General features: G+C 46.1%; 1 protein-coding gene across 4 annotated transcripts in view; it reads left to right on the top strand.

The window, feature by feature from the left end:
* Window positions 1-1,430: 1,430 nt before the first annotated feature.
* Window positions 1,431-16,256, top strand: part of WDR91 (WD repeat domain 91) — a 28,840-nt gene continuing 14,014 nt past the window's right edge. Inside the window, exons 1-6 of one of the 4 annotated variants that reach the window (XM_036427592.2) lie at window positions 1,432-1,618; window positions 3,077-3,256; window positions 4,022-4,229; window positions 5,959-6,041; window positions 7,544-7,674; window positions 9,078-9,243. In XM_036427592.2, coding sequence (XP_036283485.1) covers window positions 1,496-1,618; window positions 3,077-3,256; window positions 4,022-4,229; window positions 5,959-6,041; window positions 7,544-7,674; window positions 9,078-9,243 — 891 coding nt within the window. In that variant the 5' untranslated portion in view covers window positions 1,432-1,495. Of the gene's footprint in view, window positions 1,619-1,753; window positions 1,913-2,989; window positions 3,257-4,021; window positions 4,230-5,958; window positions 6,042-7,543; window positions 7,675-9,077; window positions 9,244-16,256 lie in introns of those variants that run through there. The other 3 variants (XM_036427600.2, XM_045577019.1, XM_036427605.2) reach the window with 3 other exon arrangements.

Genomic DNA, 16,256 nt, shown 5'->3' with positions numbered 1-16,256 from the left:
TGTGTCTATTTCTCTAAGCAGTTAAATAGTCTTTGAAAAAACGTGATTTTAAGCCACTACCTGAGATTGCATGGGATGGGTGTAGCATCATTTATTCAAGCTTTCCCCGAATGTTGAACATTTTTGTTGTTTCAGATTTCTTTTTCCCTGTAGACACTTTAGGGTCCCTGAGGGAAATCTAACTCACAGCATTCCTGTAAGGGGAGGTTTTGCTACTTATTGGGACCTCCCAAGTTCACTTTTGATGATCTGAGATTCCAGTCACAGTAGAATGTTTTGGTCCCTTCGTTTGTCAGAGGCAACTGTGCTTCCCTGCACTGGCGGACAAGGAAAGGTGTCTGGGTGGAGAGCAGTAAAGCAGCAGAGGGAGGAACAAGTCTCTGCCTTGTCTTGCTGTGGCTTGCTTGATGTTATCTTTTCTGTTTTTTCTCATGCAATCAGAGCCCCGTGGAGCTAAATTTCCATGTAGTTGGGTTGGAGGGTCTGGGTAGAGAGATAGTAATGATTCTGAGTTGAGCTTTGACAAATACAGAAAGCTGTACCATTACAGGGAAGGGGAAGGGAACAAGCATTGAGTTTTACTGGTGGGCTAGTCACTGTGCTAAGCATTTTACATTAACTTATTACATTTTCGTTACTCTTCTGCAAGGTAGACATCGACACTATTTTGTAGATGAGGAAATTAAGAGTGAAAGATGGGCTATTTCCCTGGTTACAAAAATTTCAAGCAAATAACAAAAAGAAAGGAAGTGATAGTTCCTTATAATCTCACCTTTTAGAGAAAAAAATGGTTACTGTATAATCTTCCTTAACTTCAAAAATGTATACACCAACACACACACACACTATGTGTTTTATTTTTTATAAGAAACTGGAACCATATTATATATACTGGCCTGAAACTTGCCTTTTTTTCCTCTCCTAACCGCGTCTCTTGGTTATCTTGTTTTGTAATTGATTAGTCTTATTTGTGAAAGCAGGGTTTTGGGGGGAGTTGGAACTCTCTAATGACACACTTGGTTGTGTGACTTCATGCAAGTCACTTTACCTCTTGGGGTTCCAGATTCCCCCATTGGCAACATGGGAGTAGGGCACAGAGGATTCCGTGACGTAATGCCAATGAGCAGGGCACCTCCGGCCCCCGCCCTCCTCGGGATGTTCTCTAAGGTCCAGCCCTACTTGACCTGGATGGCAGCAGCCACTTTCAATAACTCAGACGGCAAAGCCGCCGCCAGCGGTGCCAGGAGACTCAGGAGAGCATTGAACGTTCCAGCTGCTCCTCCGGGAGGGTGGTGATGACGGAAGGGACCGCTGGGCGGGGCTGGGGGCGGGTCTAGGGCGGGGCCACAGAGGTGCGGCGCGCGGTGCGTGCGGGCTGATAGGCCGGCGGCGGCGTGACTGGCACCCGCGCTGGCCACGCCCCGTGCCGCCGAGGCCCCGCCCCTTCGTCCCTCGGGTGCCGCCGCGGCCCCTGCCTAACGGCGCTCGCGCAGCGATGGCGGAGGCCGTGGAGCGCACGGACGAGCTGGTCCGCGAGTACCTGCTCTTCCGCGGGTTCACGTACACGCTGCGGCAGCTGGAGGCCGAGATCAAGGCGGACAAGGAGAAGGGGTTCCGGGTGAGAGGCCGGCGGGCGCGGGCAGAGGCGGGCGGAGGCGGCCCTGAGGGAGCCGGGAGCGGGCTCTTGCCTAGCCCTGCCCTCGGAGGCGGGAGCGGCGCTGTCCCCGCGCCGGGGGGGCCCTCCTCCCCCTTCTGCGCGTCTGCCCTCCTTGACGGATGAGGAACTGGGCCCTGAGAGGGGTCGTGACTTGCCTGAAGTTGCCCGGAGGAGCCTGGCGGAGGAGGCTGGCTGCAGTCCAGGTGCCCTGGCTCCCGGGTCGGGGTGCCGTCCTGCACCCCAGCCTCCCAGCAGGTGCTGGCAGACCCCGGCCGGAATGGCCACGAGGCCATCGGAGCTCAGGCTGGGTAGATGCTTGGATTTGGGCAACACAGTGTTCTGTAGTTAGCCTCCGATGGCCCTGGGAGCACAGGGGTCTGATGCAGCCCAAAATGTGAGCTGGCTCCAGGATGGACGGTGTTTGTGGAAAAGGGCCTTCCTTGCCGGCGACTCCCTGGCAGTTTTGCTCCAGCAGTTGAGGAAGACCTCATTGCACAGTTATTAACACGTTGTGTGTCCCCTGTAAGACATGATTTTCCGTTGAGAAGTTCTAGGCATTTATACGTGTTTGTTTGCTGACTTTCAATGAATTGAGAGTGGCAGAGAGCTAGCAGCAGGAGTTGGAGGGGAGCTGGGAGACCTGGGTTCTTGTCTCTTGCCAGAATTACCGGCTCCTTAGTGGCAAAAGCAAAGCATCTCAGTTCTCCAGGCCTCAGTGTCTGGATCTGTAAAATGGCGGCGTTGGATTGGTATTGGTAACCATAAACCTTTGCAGATTGTATGCGAGTGTGACTTCTTTAGCCGACACTCTGAGCAGCTGCAGGGGCTCTGGGATGCTTGGATGACTTGAAGGAGTCAGCCAGTGCAGCTCACCATGAGCCTTGAAATCCCGGAATAGTGGAGATTCTCATGCTCTCTCTTGTCCAAGACCCGGACCCAATATAGCCTGCTTCCTGAGTCAGCGTTTTTTAACACCGAAATTTCCACACCTGCTAGAAGGTGAAACCAGATAATCTAATATCAGACGATAACTTAAGAGCTATTACTTTAATATGTTTTTAAAGTCCTCTAGATCGTTAACGTGAATTTTAAAATATATATATTTTATTGATTTTATACAGAGAGGAAGAGAGAGGGATAGAGAGAAACATCAATGAGAGAGAATCATCGATCAGCTGCCTCTTGCACACCCCCTACTGGGGATGTGCCTGCAACCAAGTACATGCCCTTGACCGGAATTGAACCCGGGACAATTCAGTCCGCAGGTTGACGCTCTATCCACTGAGCCAAACCGGTTTTGGCCGTTAACGTGAATTTTTATCTAACATCAAGAAACCACAGCAAGAGGGAGAAGCTGTATCAACTCCGTGGAAGGAGGGGAGAATTCCCTTCTGTCCTTCACCCACCTTCTCTCACTAGGTGGACAAGATTGTGGACCAGCTGCAGCAGTTAATGCAGGTGTATGACTTGGCTGCCCTGCGGGATTACTGGAGCTACCTGGAGCGGCGACTCTTCAGCCGCTTGGAGGATATATACAGACCCACCATCAACAAGCTGAAAACCAGCCTGTTCCGCTTTTATCTTGTCTACACAATTCAGGTGCTTGTTGATTCAGGGGTTCCTTGGTGGAAAGAGTTATTTGATCCAGAAATAGATTTTCTTTTCACTTCTAGAGAGGACTCTTTGTGTTACTTTGGGAAAGGGTGAAACAGTCGCAGTGTGAGTTATTTTTGACTGTTTTCCTAAAACCTCATCTGCAGACCACATGACTGGTCTTCCTCATTTCAATTTCTCTTGTTTTAAGCATGCAAGGGCTGGTGGTTTTTAAATACATTTTTATTGATTTCAGAGAGGAAGGAAGAGGGAAAGATAGAAACATGAATGATGAGAGAGGATCGTTGATTAGCTGCCTCCTGCACGCCCCTTACTGGGGATCGAGTCAACAACTCGGGTATGTGTCCTGATTGGGAATTGAACCATGACCTCCTGGTTCATAGGTTGACACTCAACCATTGAGCCACACTGGCCAGCCTCGCTGGTATTTTAAAGAATATAAGTAGCTGGGTTAAAACTTGTATAATAAGATTATAGCTGACCTGGGGGAATAGTTAATTAGATTGTTTGAAAATCAACAAGGAATTAATTGTTAGGATGGCAATTATCATCAGGACTTCAGTTTAAACCAACTTCTTTGAAATTACAAGGAACTTGAGAAATGAGCGATGATTTCCTTTATTTTATGGAGTTTGTAGATTGTGTTTGGCCACTTGCCTAGCAAGCTGACCGTCAAAAGCAATGATGAAGAGTCTTACCTCTGACTTCTGTCTCTTCCCCCGCCTTGCTGTCTCCTCTGTGTCTTGGCAGACAAACAGAAATGACAAGGCTCAGGAGTTCTTTGCAAAGCAGGCCACGGAGCTCCAGAACCAGGCCGAGTGGAAGGATTGGTTTGTCCTGCCCTTCCTGCCATCTCCAGACACCAACCCCACCTTTGCCACCTACTTTTCTCGTCAGTGGGCGGACACCTTCATTGTGTCGCTGCACAACTTCCTGAGCGTCCTGTTTCAGTGCATGCATATCCTCCCAGCGGCCTGGGGCTGCTGCCCCTGATGCAATCAGTTCTTCCACAAAATGCCCACGGGTCGTTGTCATGTGTCATGTGAGGCGGCTGGACAGATGGTGGTTGCTTTTGTCAGCAGGCCAGGGAAACGTAAGTCTTAGCTCTGACACTTGTTTGCTGAAGTAGCAGTTGCCGTGGGGGACTGTAGCCTCGGTGGGGTGCCGGTGGGGGGCTCTGAGAGGACCCCTCAACAGGTCTGAGGGCCTCTCTTCTCAGATACAGGGGTTGATAGGGGTTGCTGCTTGGTGACACCAGCCATTCTCTAGAGCAGTGTTTCCCAAAGTGTGGTACGCGTTGAGTACGGGAAGAGTTTGGTGGGGGTAGGCGTTGTACCGGAGTTTGGTGGGGATATGCACTGCACCGTGCTTAGCTGTGCCTAATTCTACGTTCTCATGAGTACGAGGGGTACTCAGCGTTACGAAAATTATAGAAGGGGTACACATGTGTCAAAAGTTTGGGAAACACTGCTCTAGAGCACCATCTCTGAGCTCCCTCCCCCCACAAGGAGAGCATCACTTGCCTTCGTTGGGGTTAGGTAGCAGATGAGAACACTTCTTGGGCTGGAACTTCCTCCCTAGATTAGTGTTTGGTTGCTTTCTCTGACGGTGACTTCAGTGTTCCTCAAGTTGCCAGAAATCAGCAGCTCTAAGAACTTATGTGTGGTTATTTGAGAGAGAATATAAATCATTTACGGCCTACAGTATTTCCCATTTTGTCAGGAAATGCTTTTGATCCCAGGCCTGGGACCAATATCCATTGCTTCTGCTCCCTCGGCTGGGGCTCTGGGGGCGGGGGAGAGGCTGGTTTGAATGGGGCTGCCTGGTGAGTCACTGATAAACGGGGCATTGTGGGAGGAACATCTGCTGGCGGAGGTGGGAAGGGTGCCCTTTCCATTTGTGTTGTGGCTGCTGTGGATTCCACTCCTGCCAGCTTTGCCTTCCTTCTGGCCCTGCTGCTGCTCTGCATCCCGAGGGCTTTCCGATGAAACCTGTCGCGGGCTCAGCCACAGGTGGTTATGGCACAGCCACGTGGGCCTCTAGGGAAATGGGAAATGTCACTCCAGGTCTTTTCAGTGCACGCCACTGCCCACGCGAGCCTCCGTTCATGTCCTCGGTGCTGAGGCCCTGCCTCCTTGCGCTCCTCCTCACTGCAGCCGTTTGAGGGGGTAGGGGAAGACTGTGGATGCTCGCATGGTGGCATGTGGCCGCACAAAACGCAGGAAGCTGTCTGCTCAGCTTAAACCTTTGCAGGGAGAGGTTCAGTTGGCAGGGGAAAGCCGAGTAGCTGACCCTTCTGCCTCGCTGGCAGGACGGCCGGCAGTGTGCCCTCAGGGCCTGGCCTCTGTGCTCGCTGTTAGCTGCCTGTTGCCGATGCTTAGACTGGCATTGAAGCCCACTGGATATGGCTCTTCATTGCTGGCATCGGGAGAGAACTCCCAGGTTTGGGTTTATGTCCTCTCTGGGGGCTAGTCAGCAGATTGTCATGTGTCTGTAAGTCTGTCTGAATGAGGTCAGGCCAGGCTTGGCCTCGGGGGAGAGACTACTTCATAAAGCTGAGAGGAGCCCATAGCACCGAGTCTGTACTCCATTCCCCCCATCTCGTGTTCAGAGGTGAGGCTGCTTGTGAAGGGTTTGGGACGGTCTCAGTCCTTCCCCAGGCAGGCTTATTCTTTAACTGAGTGCACCAGTGCCTGTGATCCTGAACTTTGATGCCGAGTGCCAGAGGACAAACCAGGTTCAAGAAGAAAATGAAATTCTACGTCAGAAGGTTGGTTCTGAGCACACTTGCTTCTTGGAAAAGTCTTTTGCTTTTCATGTTTGAAATCAGGTGGAGGTGGTGGAAAGCACTGATCTCAGAGGAAAGTGAGCCTCCAGATCAATTGGAGACAAGGGGGCGGTGATAGTCTCTGAAAACATTTTAAGTCATTTAAGAATGAACAACACAGTAACAGTAATGTACTTTAAAAAAAATATATATATATATAATTTTTTATATATATTTAAAAAAAATATATATATATATATATAATTGATTTTTTACAGAAAGGAAGGGAGAGGGATAGAGATTAGAAACATCAGTGAGAGAGAAACATCGATCAGCTGCCTCCTGCACACCCCCTATTGGGGATGTGGCAGCAACCAAGGTACATGCCCCCAACTGGAACCGAACCTGGGACATTTCAGTCCGAATGCTGACTCTCTATCCACCGAGCCAAACCAGCCAGGGCACCAATAATATACTTTTGAGACAGAAATGACTATATCTACCTTCATGCCACCTGTCAACTCGCCTCTTTTCGTATGTCTATTTCATGATCCCAGTCCCTTTCTACATATATCCACATCTGTATTGTTTATAACCCAGATATCATTTAATTGTTCTGCTCAACTCTATATTTCTCTATTTTGGTAAAGTGACAGGGCCTAGAAACCCATATTTGCCTTTATATTTTGCCTGTTGAGCATTTATCTGTCCTTGAAATTAAGATCTCTTTAGAAACAGGAAGATTTTCAGAACAAGGAAGATTATAAACTGTTTAGGTTTTGAGGTTTAAGATTCTTGGTGTTTTGTTTTTTTTGCCTTAGCTGATTTGGCTCAATGGATAGAGCGTTGTCCTGCAGACCAAAGAGTCCTGGCTTCAATTTCAGTCAAGGGCATGTACCTCTGTTGCAGGCTCCTCCCTGGCCTGGGCCCTGATCAGGGTGTGTGCAGAAGGCAACCAATTGATGTGTTTCTCTAACATCGATATCTTTCTCTGTCTTACCCTTCTCTTCCACTCTATCTAAAAATTAATGGGAAAATATCCTTGGGTGAGGATTAAAAAAAAAGAAGAAAGATTCTTGGGTTTTGGGTGTGTGTGTATAATTTTCTTCAGGCGAATAGTAAAAAATGCTGAGCTTCCTTTAATAAAACTTTTCCATGAGAGTTCCAGAGTCTGATTTGTAGGTTCCCGAGAGCAAAGCAGGATTGGGTGGAGCTGTTTTTCTCAGTGAATTCAGGAGGAAGCAAGTAAAATGATAAAAGGGAAGCGAGTCAAATGATAAAAAGAAAAAAAAAGGGGGTTTTGTATATCTAACGGTTTTTAGTTTCTCACCTCACTGTAGTCAGGTAACAGCTGAGCTCACCTACTTTTCCCAAACCACAGTGGGCAGAGAGCGGGCCTGGCGTCCTGAGACTGAGAGCCAGTGAGGATGGGTGTTGGATGTGATGTGGCTAATCTTCCCCAGAGGGGTGATGTCATTGGTGAACCCTGTCCCATCTCTGTGCAGCTTTTTGCATTGCAAGCAGAGATCCACCGACTAAAGAAAGAGGAGCAACAGCCAGAAGAAGAAAAGGCTTTGGTCCAACACAAGTTGCCTCCTTACGTCTCCAACATGGACCGCCTGGGGGACTCGGAACTGTGAGTGTGTGCCTAGCCCCTCCTTCCCTCTTTCCCCCGTGCTCTCACCTGAACCCCCTGCTCCTGGAGATGCAGAATTTCCCGAGAGCCTCCTGCACTCACGGGGAATGCTTCCTCACCGAGTAAGCTCCCCTGGCCTCTGAGGTCCTCCACCTGCCGAGCTCTTCCAGGGACCTGCACATCCTGGTGTGTGCCACCTGGATAAATAAATCCGACCAGTGTCCTACGCCTTGTGATGTTGTTGCGCATTGGAAACGGTACCTCGTGGTTGAAAAGATTGGCAGTTCCACAGTAGAAGCATCATCCTGTGTGAGGGTTTGAAGTGGTAGGCAGATGGGAGGGAGAGGTATTTGAGTGACATTAAAAGCCAGCCAGCTAAACAGAAGACCCAGTTGATAATAGTAACAGCAATAGCAGCTGAAGAGATGTAGGCACAGAGAGGTCACAGTGAGTGAGTGAGTGGTGAGTGAGTGATGAGTCAGGACACAAACCCAGACAGATTCCCAACCTACACGTGGCCAAGCATTGCATCCAGTGAAACTGCTTTTGTTTCTGAGCTAGCACCATCTGATGGTAATAGAATGCATATCAAGAAATGGAATTTAAAAATTTTAGCTATGTTAAAAAAAAGTAAAAAGAAACAGGTGAAGTTAATTTTAATGATCTATTATATCCAGATTATCATTTCAAACATGTAATGAATATAAACAAAGCATCTGAGCTTTTCCAGGGCCCTCAAAGGAGAGCTGCAGACTTCCCATTGTGCCGGGCAGGTTGCCAGCTCTCTTTGGTATAAGTCAGTGGTCAGCAAACTCATTAGTCAACAGAGCCAAATATCAACAGTACAACGATTCACATTTCTTTTGAAAGCCAAAAAAATTTTTTAAAATATATTTTATTGATTTTTTACAGAGAGGAAGGGAGAGGGATAGAAAGCTAAAAACATTGATGAGAGGGAATCATCGACCAGCTGCCTCTTGCACATCCCCTACCGGGGATGTGCCCACAACCAAGGTACATGCCCTTGACCGGAATCGAACCTGGGACCCTTCAGTCCGCAGGCAGACGCTCCATCCACTGAGTCAAACCGGCTTCGGCATGAAAGCCAAATTTTTTAAACTTAAACTTCTTCTAATGCCACTTCTTCAAAATAGTCTCGCCCAGACCATGGTGTTTTGTGGAAGAACCACACTCAAGGGACCAAAGCACATGTGGCTCGCGAGCCACAGTTTGCCAACCACAGGTATAAGCGAAGAACTGAGGAGAATGCCACCTAAAGTCCAGGCGTGTGAGCCTGGCTAAGGCTCTGGTCCCTGGCACTGTCCTCAGCGCAGCAGGCCTGTGCTCCGGCTTCTCCCAGGTCCCCTCCAGCCCGATGACCTTGTGTTGTGTGTGCTGTCCAGAGCCATGGTGTGCAGCCAGAGGAACACGTCCCTCTCCCAGTCCCCTCGTGTGGGTTTCCTGTCCTCGCTGCTGCCTCAGAGTAAGAAGAGCCCCTCACGGTTGTCACCTGCCCAGGGCCCGCCTCAGGCTCAGAGCTCGGCCAAGAAAGAGTCCATCAGCAGTCAGGTAAGCACAAGTCCCATCTGTTCTAACTTGCCAAAAGGCCTCTGACATCTGAGTGTACCTGCTTGTCAAACGGAGACGTGTTCTCCTTTCGCTTAGAACTGAATTCTCGGGTATGCTTGTGAGATCAGAAATTCACATCTCATTCCCTTTCTCCTCCTCCCCTCCCGCTCTCCTCTTAGACAAGTGACAGCTCTGCTGGATGGAATAGAGATGAGAGCACAGTGCAGGGAAATCCACTCAGTGCACTCTCCGCCTGCCCACCCTCCCCCTCCAGTCCCTCCTCCGGCCGGAATTACATGTGTTGGGGGCAGAAGATGACAGGAGGCAGGTGTGTGAGGCTGACCAAAGTGCCAGATCTCAGACGCAGGCCTAACCCATAGGGACTTCTCTCCCCCCCCAGCATGCTGCCATTCTGGCCACTTCCTGAGCTCCTGTGCCAGCTCTCAAAAGGCCCCAGCACTGGGCACTCAGCAGGCGAAGGGCGGATGGAGGGTCCCTCCCCTTTTCTGAGAGATCTCCTTTGCATTCAGGAGGGCTTGTGACTGTGATTTGGTGACTCAAGATTCTGGAATTTTGAATTTTGGGCGACATGAAGTAGTATATAGATAAAAGAGTAAACTAGAGTTGCTTCTGAATCAATGAATTTCTTGTACAGTTGGGATTTACTGATTCTGTGAAGGATTTTCACTATTTTTTTTCACATGTATAGAAGCTTGTCAGAATGTCTTTTATGGTAGTGTATATTCCAAACAGTTAAGGGTCCCATTGAGTAGTTTTCCTTGCAGAGATGGTCAAAACTCAATGCTTTCAGAAATGCCTGCCCGAGTGGAAGTTTTCCAGGCCCAGCGTTGCGCTGTATGTCTTGGGTCGGACCCTTTCTCTCTTATTATACTTGTATTAGCTACAGGTAAAGTGAGCCGCCATAGCCGTGCCAGCCTGGGCTTGATAACAGTTGCAAGTGGCACAGCAGTTCGGGGCTGCTGACTGCCTCCGGGAGTCGGGGATCTGCCCCAGGCTGCTCCTAGGAAGAGGGGGCTTTTAGCACAGCACTTGGGCTCAGTAGTGTTGAAGGGCTGCAGCTGAGCAGGACACTGGATAAGAAAGAGCAGGGAGGGGGCTTCGGAGTCAGACAGCTACGCTTTCAGCTCAGTTCCTGGTTTATCATCCTTGCTCAGATTGCTTAAACCCCCGTTTGCTGGAGGGTGATAATATTAGTATTCACTCCCTCGGGGTCAGGGGCTCGGTTTATTGAGCTGATCTAAGGACCCTTGATATATATACAGTACTGGGCAGATTACAAGGACTCAATACATTGTAGTAGTAGTTGTATCTGTGAAGATACTGGCCTGCGTGGGTTCCCAAGACAGTTCTGAGACCTAAAGTGCCAGCAGTGCGTAACGACTATAACCTTAGCACCCAGCGGTCAAACATCGGTCACAGTTTGTACTATGACTATTTTTCTAAAGTTCATACTTAGTTAGAATTCCAGTTCTGTGGAGTGTGTTCGAGTAAGTTTCACTGTTTGCTTTGCAGATCTCTTCACTGTGCAGTATTTTATAAGTGTAATAGATGGCACAGGGAGTGTTAGGTCCCTTGGAATGTGCATGAAATTACACAATTCAGTTGTATTTTTTAAAATGAAAGAGAGCCCTAACCGGTTTGGCTCAGTGGATAGAGCGTCGGCCTGCGGACTGAAGGGTCCCAGGTTCGATTCCGGTCAAGGGCATGTATGTTGGTTGCGGGCACATCCCCAGTAGGGAGTGTGCAGGAGGCAGCTGATCAATGTTTCTCTCTCATCGATGTTTCTAACTCTCTATCCCTCTCCCTTCCTCTCTGTAAAAAAAAAAAAAAAAAAAAATCAATAAAATATTTTAAAAACATGAAAGAGAACACAGAGACAAGTTCTTTGGGTGAAGCTGGTGGCCTTGCTCTTTATGTCTTTAGGACTAAGTGTCAGATGGTGAGATTGAAATGGGACTGGGATACACTCAAGAGATGAGGGTAAGACTGTGTAGTTTGTAGCAAGCATTTCTTACCTCACCTCTAATTTATATTCCAACAAAGCTTGGTTCACCACATGGTATGTTAAAACAAAAGTAACCCTCTTTCCATTTCCTGAATGGAAGCCACAGATGTCTACAATCTGAAACACCCAGTGGTTGGGTCCCTTTTTAAAAATTTTTTAAAATGTTTTTATTGATTTCAAAGAGGAAGGGAGAAGGAGAGATAGAAACATCATTGAGAAAGAATCATTGATCAGCTGCCTCTTGCATGACCCAACTGGGAATGGAGCCCTTAATCTGGGCATGTGCTCTGACTGGGAAACAAACCTAGACCTCTTGGTTCATAGGGTGACGCTCAACCACTGAGCCACACAGGCCAGGCAGGTGACTTATTTTTTATTAATTTATTAATTAGATTCAACATTGCTGTTTCAATTCTAAAAATAACTAGTAGATTTGAGGTTCAAGATAATCAAATTATTTTAAAGTCAAAGGGAGTTTAAAGGTCATCTGGCCCCTCCTCCTACTGAGCAGCCGGGCCTGTTCTCCAATACATTGCCTCCTGTGATGAGCAGCTGCTTGTCAACATGGGAAAGTTTGTCCATCGCAGAGCTGTTAGTAGAAACCTCCCTATAATTAAACTCGCTGATCTTAGCTCTGCTTTCTGATGCTGAGTAAACTAAGGCTCCTCTTGGGACAACCCTTCCTATCTTTCCCGGGCTGAGCACTCTGTTCATTCCTCCCTCTCCCTGAAACTGTTTGTACCTGTGGCTTGATTTTTAGACCACTCACCATGCTGGTCCCCCTCCTCTTAGGCAGAACATTCTTATTTTTTAATTCCTCTATTACAGTTAATGGCCAAATTTGAATGTATAATTTGAGGTGCTCTCTTATCAATACTAAGTAGAGTTGCATGATCATTTCCTATGATTTTAATGATATATTGCTTTTAACTCAATAAGAAGTGACATTGTGGGTTGTTTTTTTTAAAGCCATATTGCTTTGTTTGCACATGTTAAGTGTATAGCCTTTTCTTCACTATTACCACACCAGAACTGCCTCTTTCTTTTTTACTAGTAACAAATAAACAAATAAAAAACCATGTGCTATGTTATTAAATTAACAATGCAGAAAATAATTAGGCTTTTCTATTTTAAATAGTATTTGTGTATATCAGTATAAATTTCCATTACATCAGCATTTGCCCACATGTAATTAATTGGTTGCTTTAACTGTTGTCATTATTACTGAAATGTTCATAGCATGGTAGATGGCAGGATAGATGGTGGTGTAGTGCTTTCAATCTGAATCTGGAGGCAAATTTATTTATTTATTTATTTATTTATTAAATATATTTTATTGATTTTGTACAGAGAGGAAGGGAGAGAGGTAGAGAGTTAGAAACATCGATGAGAGAGAGTCATCGATCAGCTACCTCTTGCACACCCCCCACCGGGGATATGCCCGCAACCAAGGTACATGCCCTTGACCAGAATCGAACCCAGGACCCTTTAGTCCCCAAGCCGATGCTCTATCCATTGAGCCAAACCGGTCTCGGCTCTGGAGGCAAATTTAAAACAAATGGCAGTAGCTATAAAACCCTGGCTTCCAGGCTCCCAGGCATCTCTGGGACCGCAGCAGCCCCTGAGGGCACCTCAGCCCTAATTCCACTCCTTCCACACCTACTCAGTAAGCTGTGGGACTGCGAGAGGTTAATTATAGTGATAACCTTTAATTGCCATCATGTAAAGAAAACAAAGCGGGCACAGACTTCCGTATTCTCAAATTACCTCACGCCTACTGAGAAACCAGTGGCAAGTTCAGGTACCGTGGGGGCTGTTTCCATGGCTCTTAGCTGGATGGGGAAAAGGGAGCCTTCTTGCCATCCTTCCTTCTGTAATTTCTGTGTTCCAAGGGCCTGTCCTCTGGTGGCTTTATTTTGCTTCAGGGGAGATCAAATTACTGGAACTCGTTTCCTGCCCCATTTGGATAACTGCCCGGTAAGCTGTATTCGGGCCATCGAAAATTAATTTATAGCCTTCTTCAGAGTGAGAGCAAGGAGGCCAAGTGATACACAGTTAAAAATCTCTCTTCTGAATAGTAGGAGACAGGTAGATTATTATTTTTCTCAATTTTAGTTATTTATTGGTTGATTGATTTTAAAGAGAGAGAAAGGGAGAACATTGATATATTGTTCTACCCATCTATGCCTTCATTGGTTGATTGTTGTATGTGCCCTGATTGGGGATCGAATCTGAAACCTTGGCATAGTCCGGGTGGGAACGTCCGGCCCACAGCCCGGGAAGTCATTTGGTCCGGCCCTGCCAAAGCATTAGGGGTGAGTTAATTACATGTTTGACCAAACAATAGCAGGCTAGTTTTTAAGGTGATAATTTTGTATGGCCCACGAATAATGTTATAAATATCCAATGGCTCTTGGCCAAAAAGAGGTTCCGCAACCCTGGCGTATTGGGACAATGCTCTACCCAACTGAGCTACCTGGCGAGGGCCAGAGACAGGTAGATTATGATAGAATATGACTGGGTGTAATTTGGGCCATTTCAATAGTAATCCAAGTTGAGATGTTTATGCAGTTCTTAAACTTTTTAAAAAATATATTTTTTATTGCTTCTTTACAGAGAGGAAGGGAAAGGGATAGAGAGCTAGAAACATCGATGAGAGAGAAACATTGACAAGCTGCCTCCTGCACACCCCCCACAGGGGATGTGCCCGCAACCAATCTACATGCTCTTGACTAGAATTGAACCTGAGACCTTTCAGTCCGCTGGCTGACGCTCTATTCACTGAGCCAAACCAGTTTCGGCTGTTCTTAAACTTTTGAATTGCTGCTTATGTCACAGTGAACTTTTTTTTTTTTTTTTTTTGTCACAGTGAACTTTTAAGTTATGTACATTTGTAGCGAGACATGGCTTTACCTTCGCCTACTTATTTGAGTGTTTTGTGGACAACTGCATCATCAGCTTTTAGCACATTTTTTGTTGTTTGTGCTTGTTTAGTAAATAACTTTAGTAGATACAGTTTAAGGAAAAGGTCTCTTTTAAGCAGGATGTGATAACTCACACTTAGGTACGTAGTTCTCTTTGTATAAACTGCCCTGTCATTATAAAGGCAGCTCTTAATTTGTTAATGCCTGTTTGAATTTCCATTTTGGAGTCCTGTCCAGCCTGATGATATGCTGGACAGCTTCCATTCCAAATTCACTTGTGAGGGAAGCTCCGCCTTGCACTTCTTAACATTGCACTTTCTGTCCATGCTGGGGAACTGTGTCAGCTGGGGGGATTCGATGTCCATCCTAAACCCCCCCATCCCGGCAGTGTGGGCCAATTGAATTGAGCACTCTTGACACCACTGAAAAAGGAAAAGACACCATTTATCAGGCGCGGTGGGTAATTAAGAAGAAAAAATAACGTCTGTCTTCCCTCTGTAGCCTTTCCCACCTCTGGTTCCAAGGGAGGACCCCATTGTGGTCTGATGCAGCTTTTCATGGGTTCTTTCCCCTTTCTTCTCAAGCTTCCAGTTTAAAGATCTCTCTGTCAGGCTGGTCAATCTGTCAAACCTGCAGGTTCCAGGCTTTCTGAGACTTCCTCACTTTCCAGGACCCCACTGCTTAGAAAACAACTGCCAGCCCGCACACTCCTCTTTCTGCTACTCAGCACTTTTATGTGGCTGGATCCTCGGGGCCACCTTTGGATTCAGAAAACATGGCCTCTGCTGTCAGTTCTTTTGTCTCTTCTATGAAAATGTTAGGTTTTTTGAGATATGTTTTGGAATTCTTCATTTCTAATTTTATTTACTATTTACATTTTTAATTTTTTTCTTGGTAAATCAATCTAGTTAAAGGTTTGTCTATTTTGTTCATATTAAAAAAAATAGCTCTCAGTTTCATTGATCCTATTGCCTTTTTACTTTTAAAAATATATATTTTGTTGATTGTTTACAGAGAGCAAGGAAGAGGGAGAGATATTGAGAAACATTGATGAGAGAGAAACATCAGTCAGCTGCCTTCTGCACACCCCCTACTGGGGATGTGCCCACAACCAAGGTACATGCCCTTGACCGGAATCGAACCTGGGACCCTTGAGTTAGCAGGCCAACACTCTATCTACTGAGTCAAACCGGTTAAGGCTCTATTGCCTTTTTAATCTCTATTTATTTTCTTTCTTGTCTTCATTATTTCCTTCCTTTGATTAACTTTGAAATTTGTTCATCCTTTTTCTAGTTCCTTTAGTTGTAAAGTTAAGTTGTTTATTTGAGATTTTTTTTTTAATGTACTAGGTGTTTATTGCTATGAACTATTATTGCTTAGAACTATTTTTGCTTCATTCTGTTAGTTTCAGTGTGTCATATTTCCATTTTCATTTGTCTCCAGATATTTTTTTAATTTCTTTTCTGGTTTCTTCTTTGACCCATCGGTTGTTCAATAGCATGTTGCTTAATCTCCACATATTTGTGAATGATGTTTTAGGTTTCCTATAAATTCATTTCTAGTTTCATATCATTATGACCCTTGATATGATTCAATCTTCTTAAATTTATTAAAACTTATTCTGTGAGCTAATATATGACCTCTCCTGGAGAATGTTCCATGTACACATGGGAAGAATGTACATTTTGCTGCTTTTGGGTGGAATGTTCTGTAAATGTCCATTAAGTCCTTCTGATCTACTGTGTAGTTTAAGCGCAGTGTTTTCTTATTGCTTTTCTGTCTGGATGATCTATCTGTTGTTGAAAGTGAGGTATTAAAGCTCTCTAGTCTTATTGTATTGCTGCCTGTTTCTACTGTTATGTCCGTTATTTGCTTTATATAGGGTGTCCCCAAAATGAATACACACTTTAACAGCTGATAACTCACTAAATTTTCATTCCTTTTCAGGTTTAACTGATTTGAAATAATGAGTGAAGCCAGACTAAGCTTTGAACAAAGAAAATTTACTCTAAAGTACCACTAGCCTTTTTTTTATGGGGATACATAAAATATAAGGTTTACGG

Source organism: Pipistrellus kuhlii, unplaced genomic scaffold (genome assembly GCF_014108245.1).
Source record: "Pipistrellus kuhlii isolate mPipKuh1 unplaced genomic scaffold, mPipKuh1.p scaffold_m20_p_10, whole genome shotgun sequence".
NCBI classification, from domain to species: domain Eukaryota; kingdom Metazoa; phylum Chordata; class Mammalia; order Chiroptera; family Vespertilionidae; genus Pipistrellus; species Pipistrellus kuhlii.
Note: the sequence above shows the minus strand (reverse complement) of the source record. Positions and strands in the feature narration are given on the sequence as shown.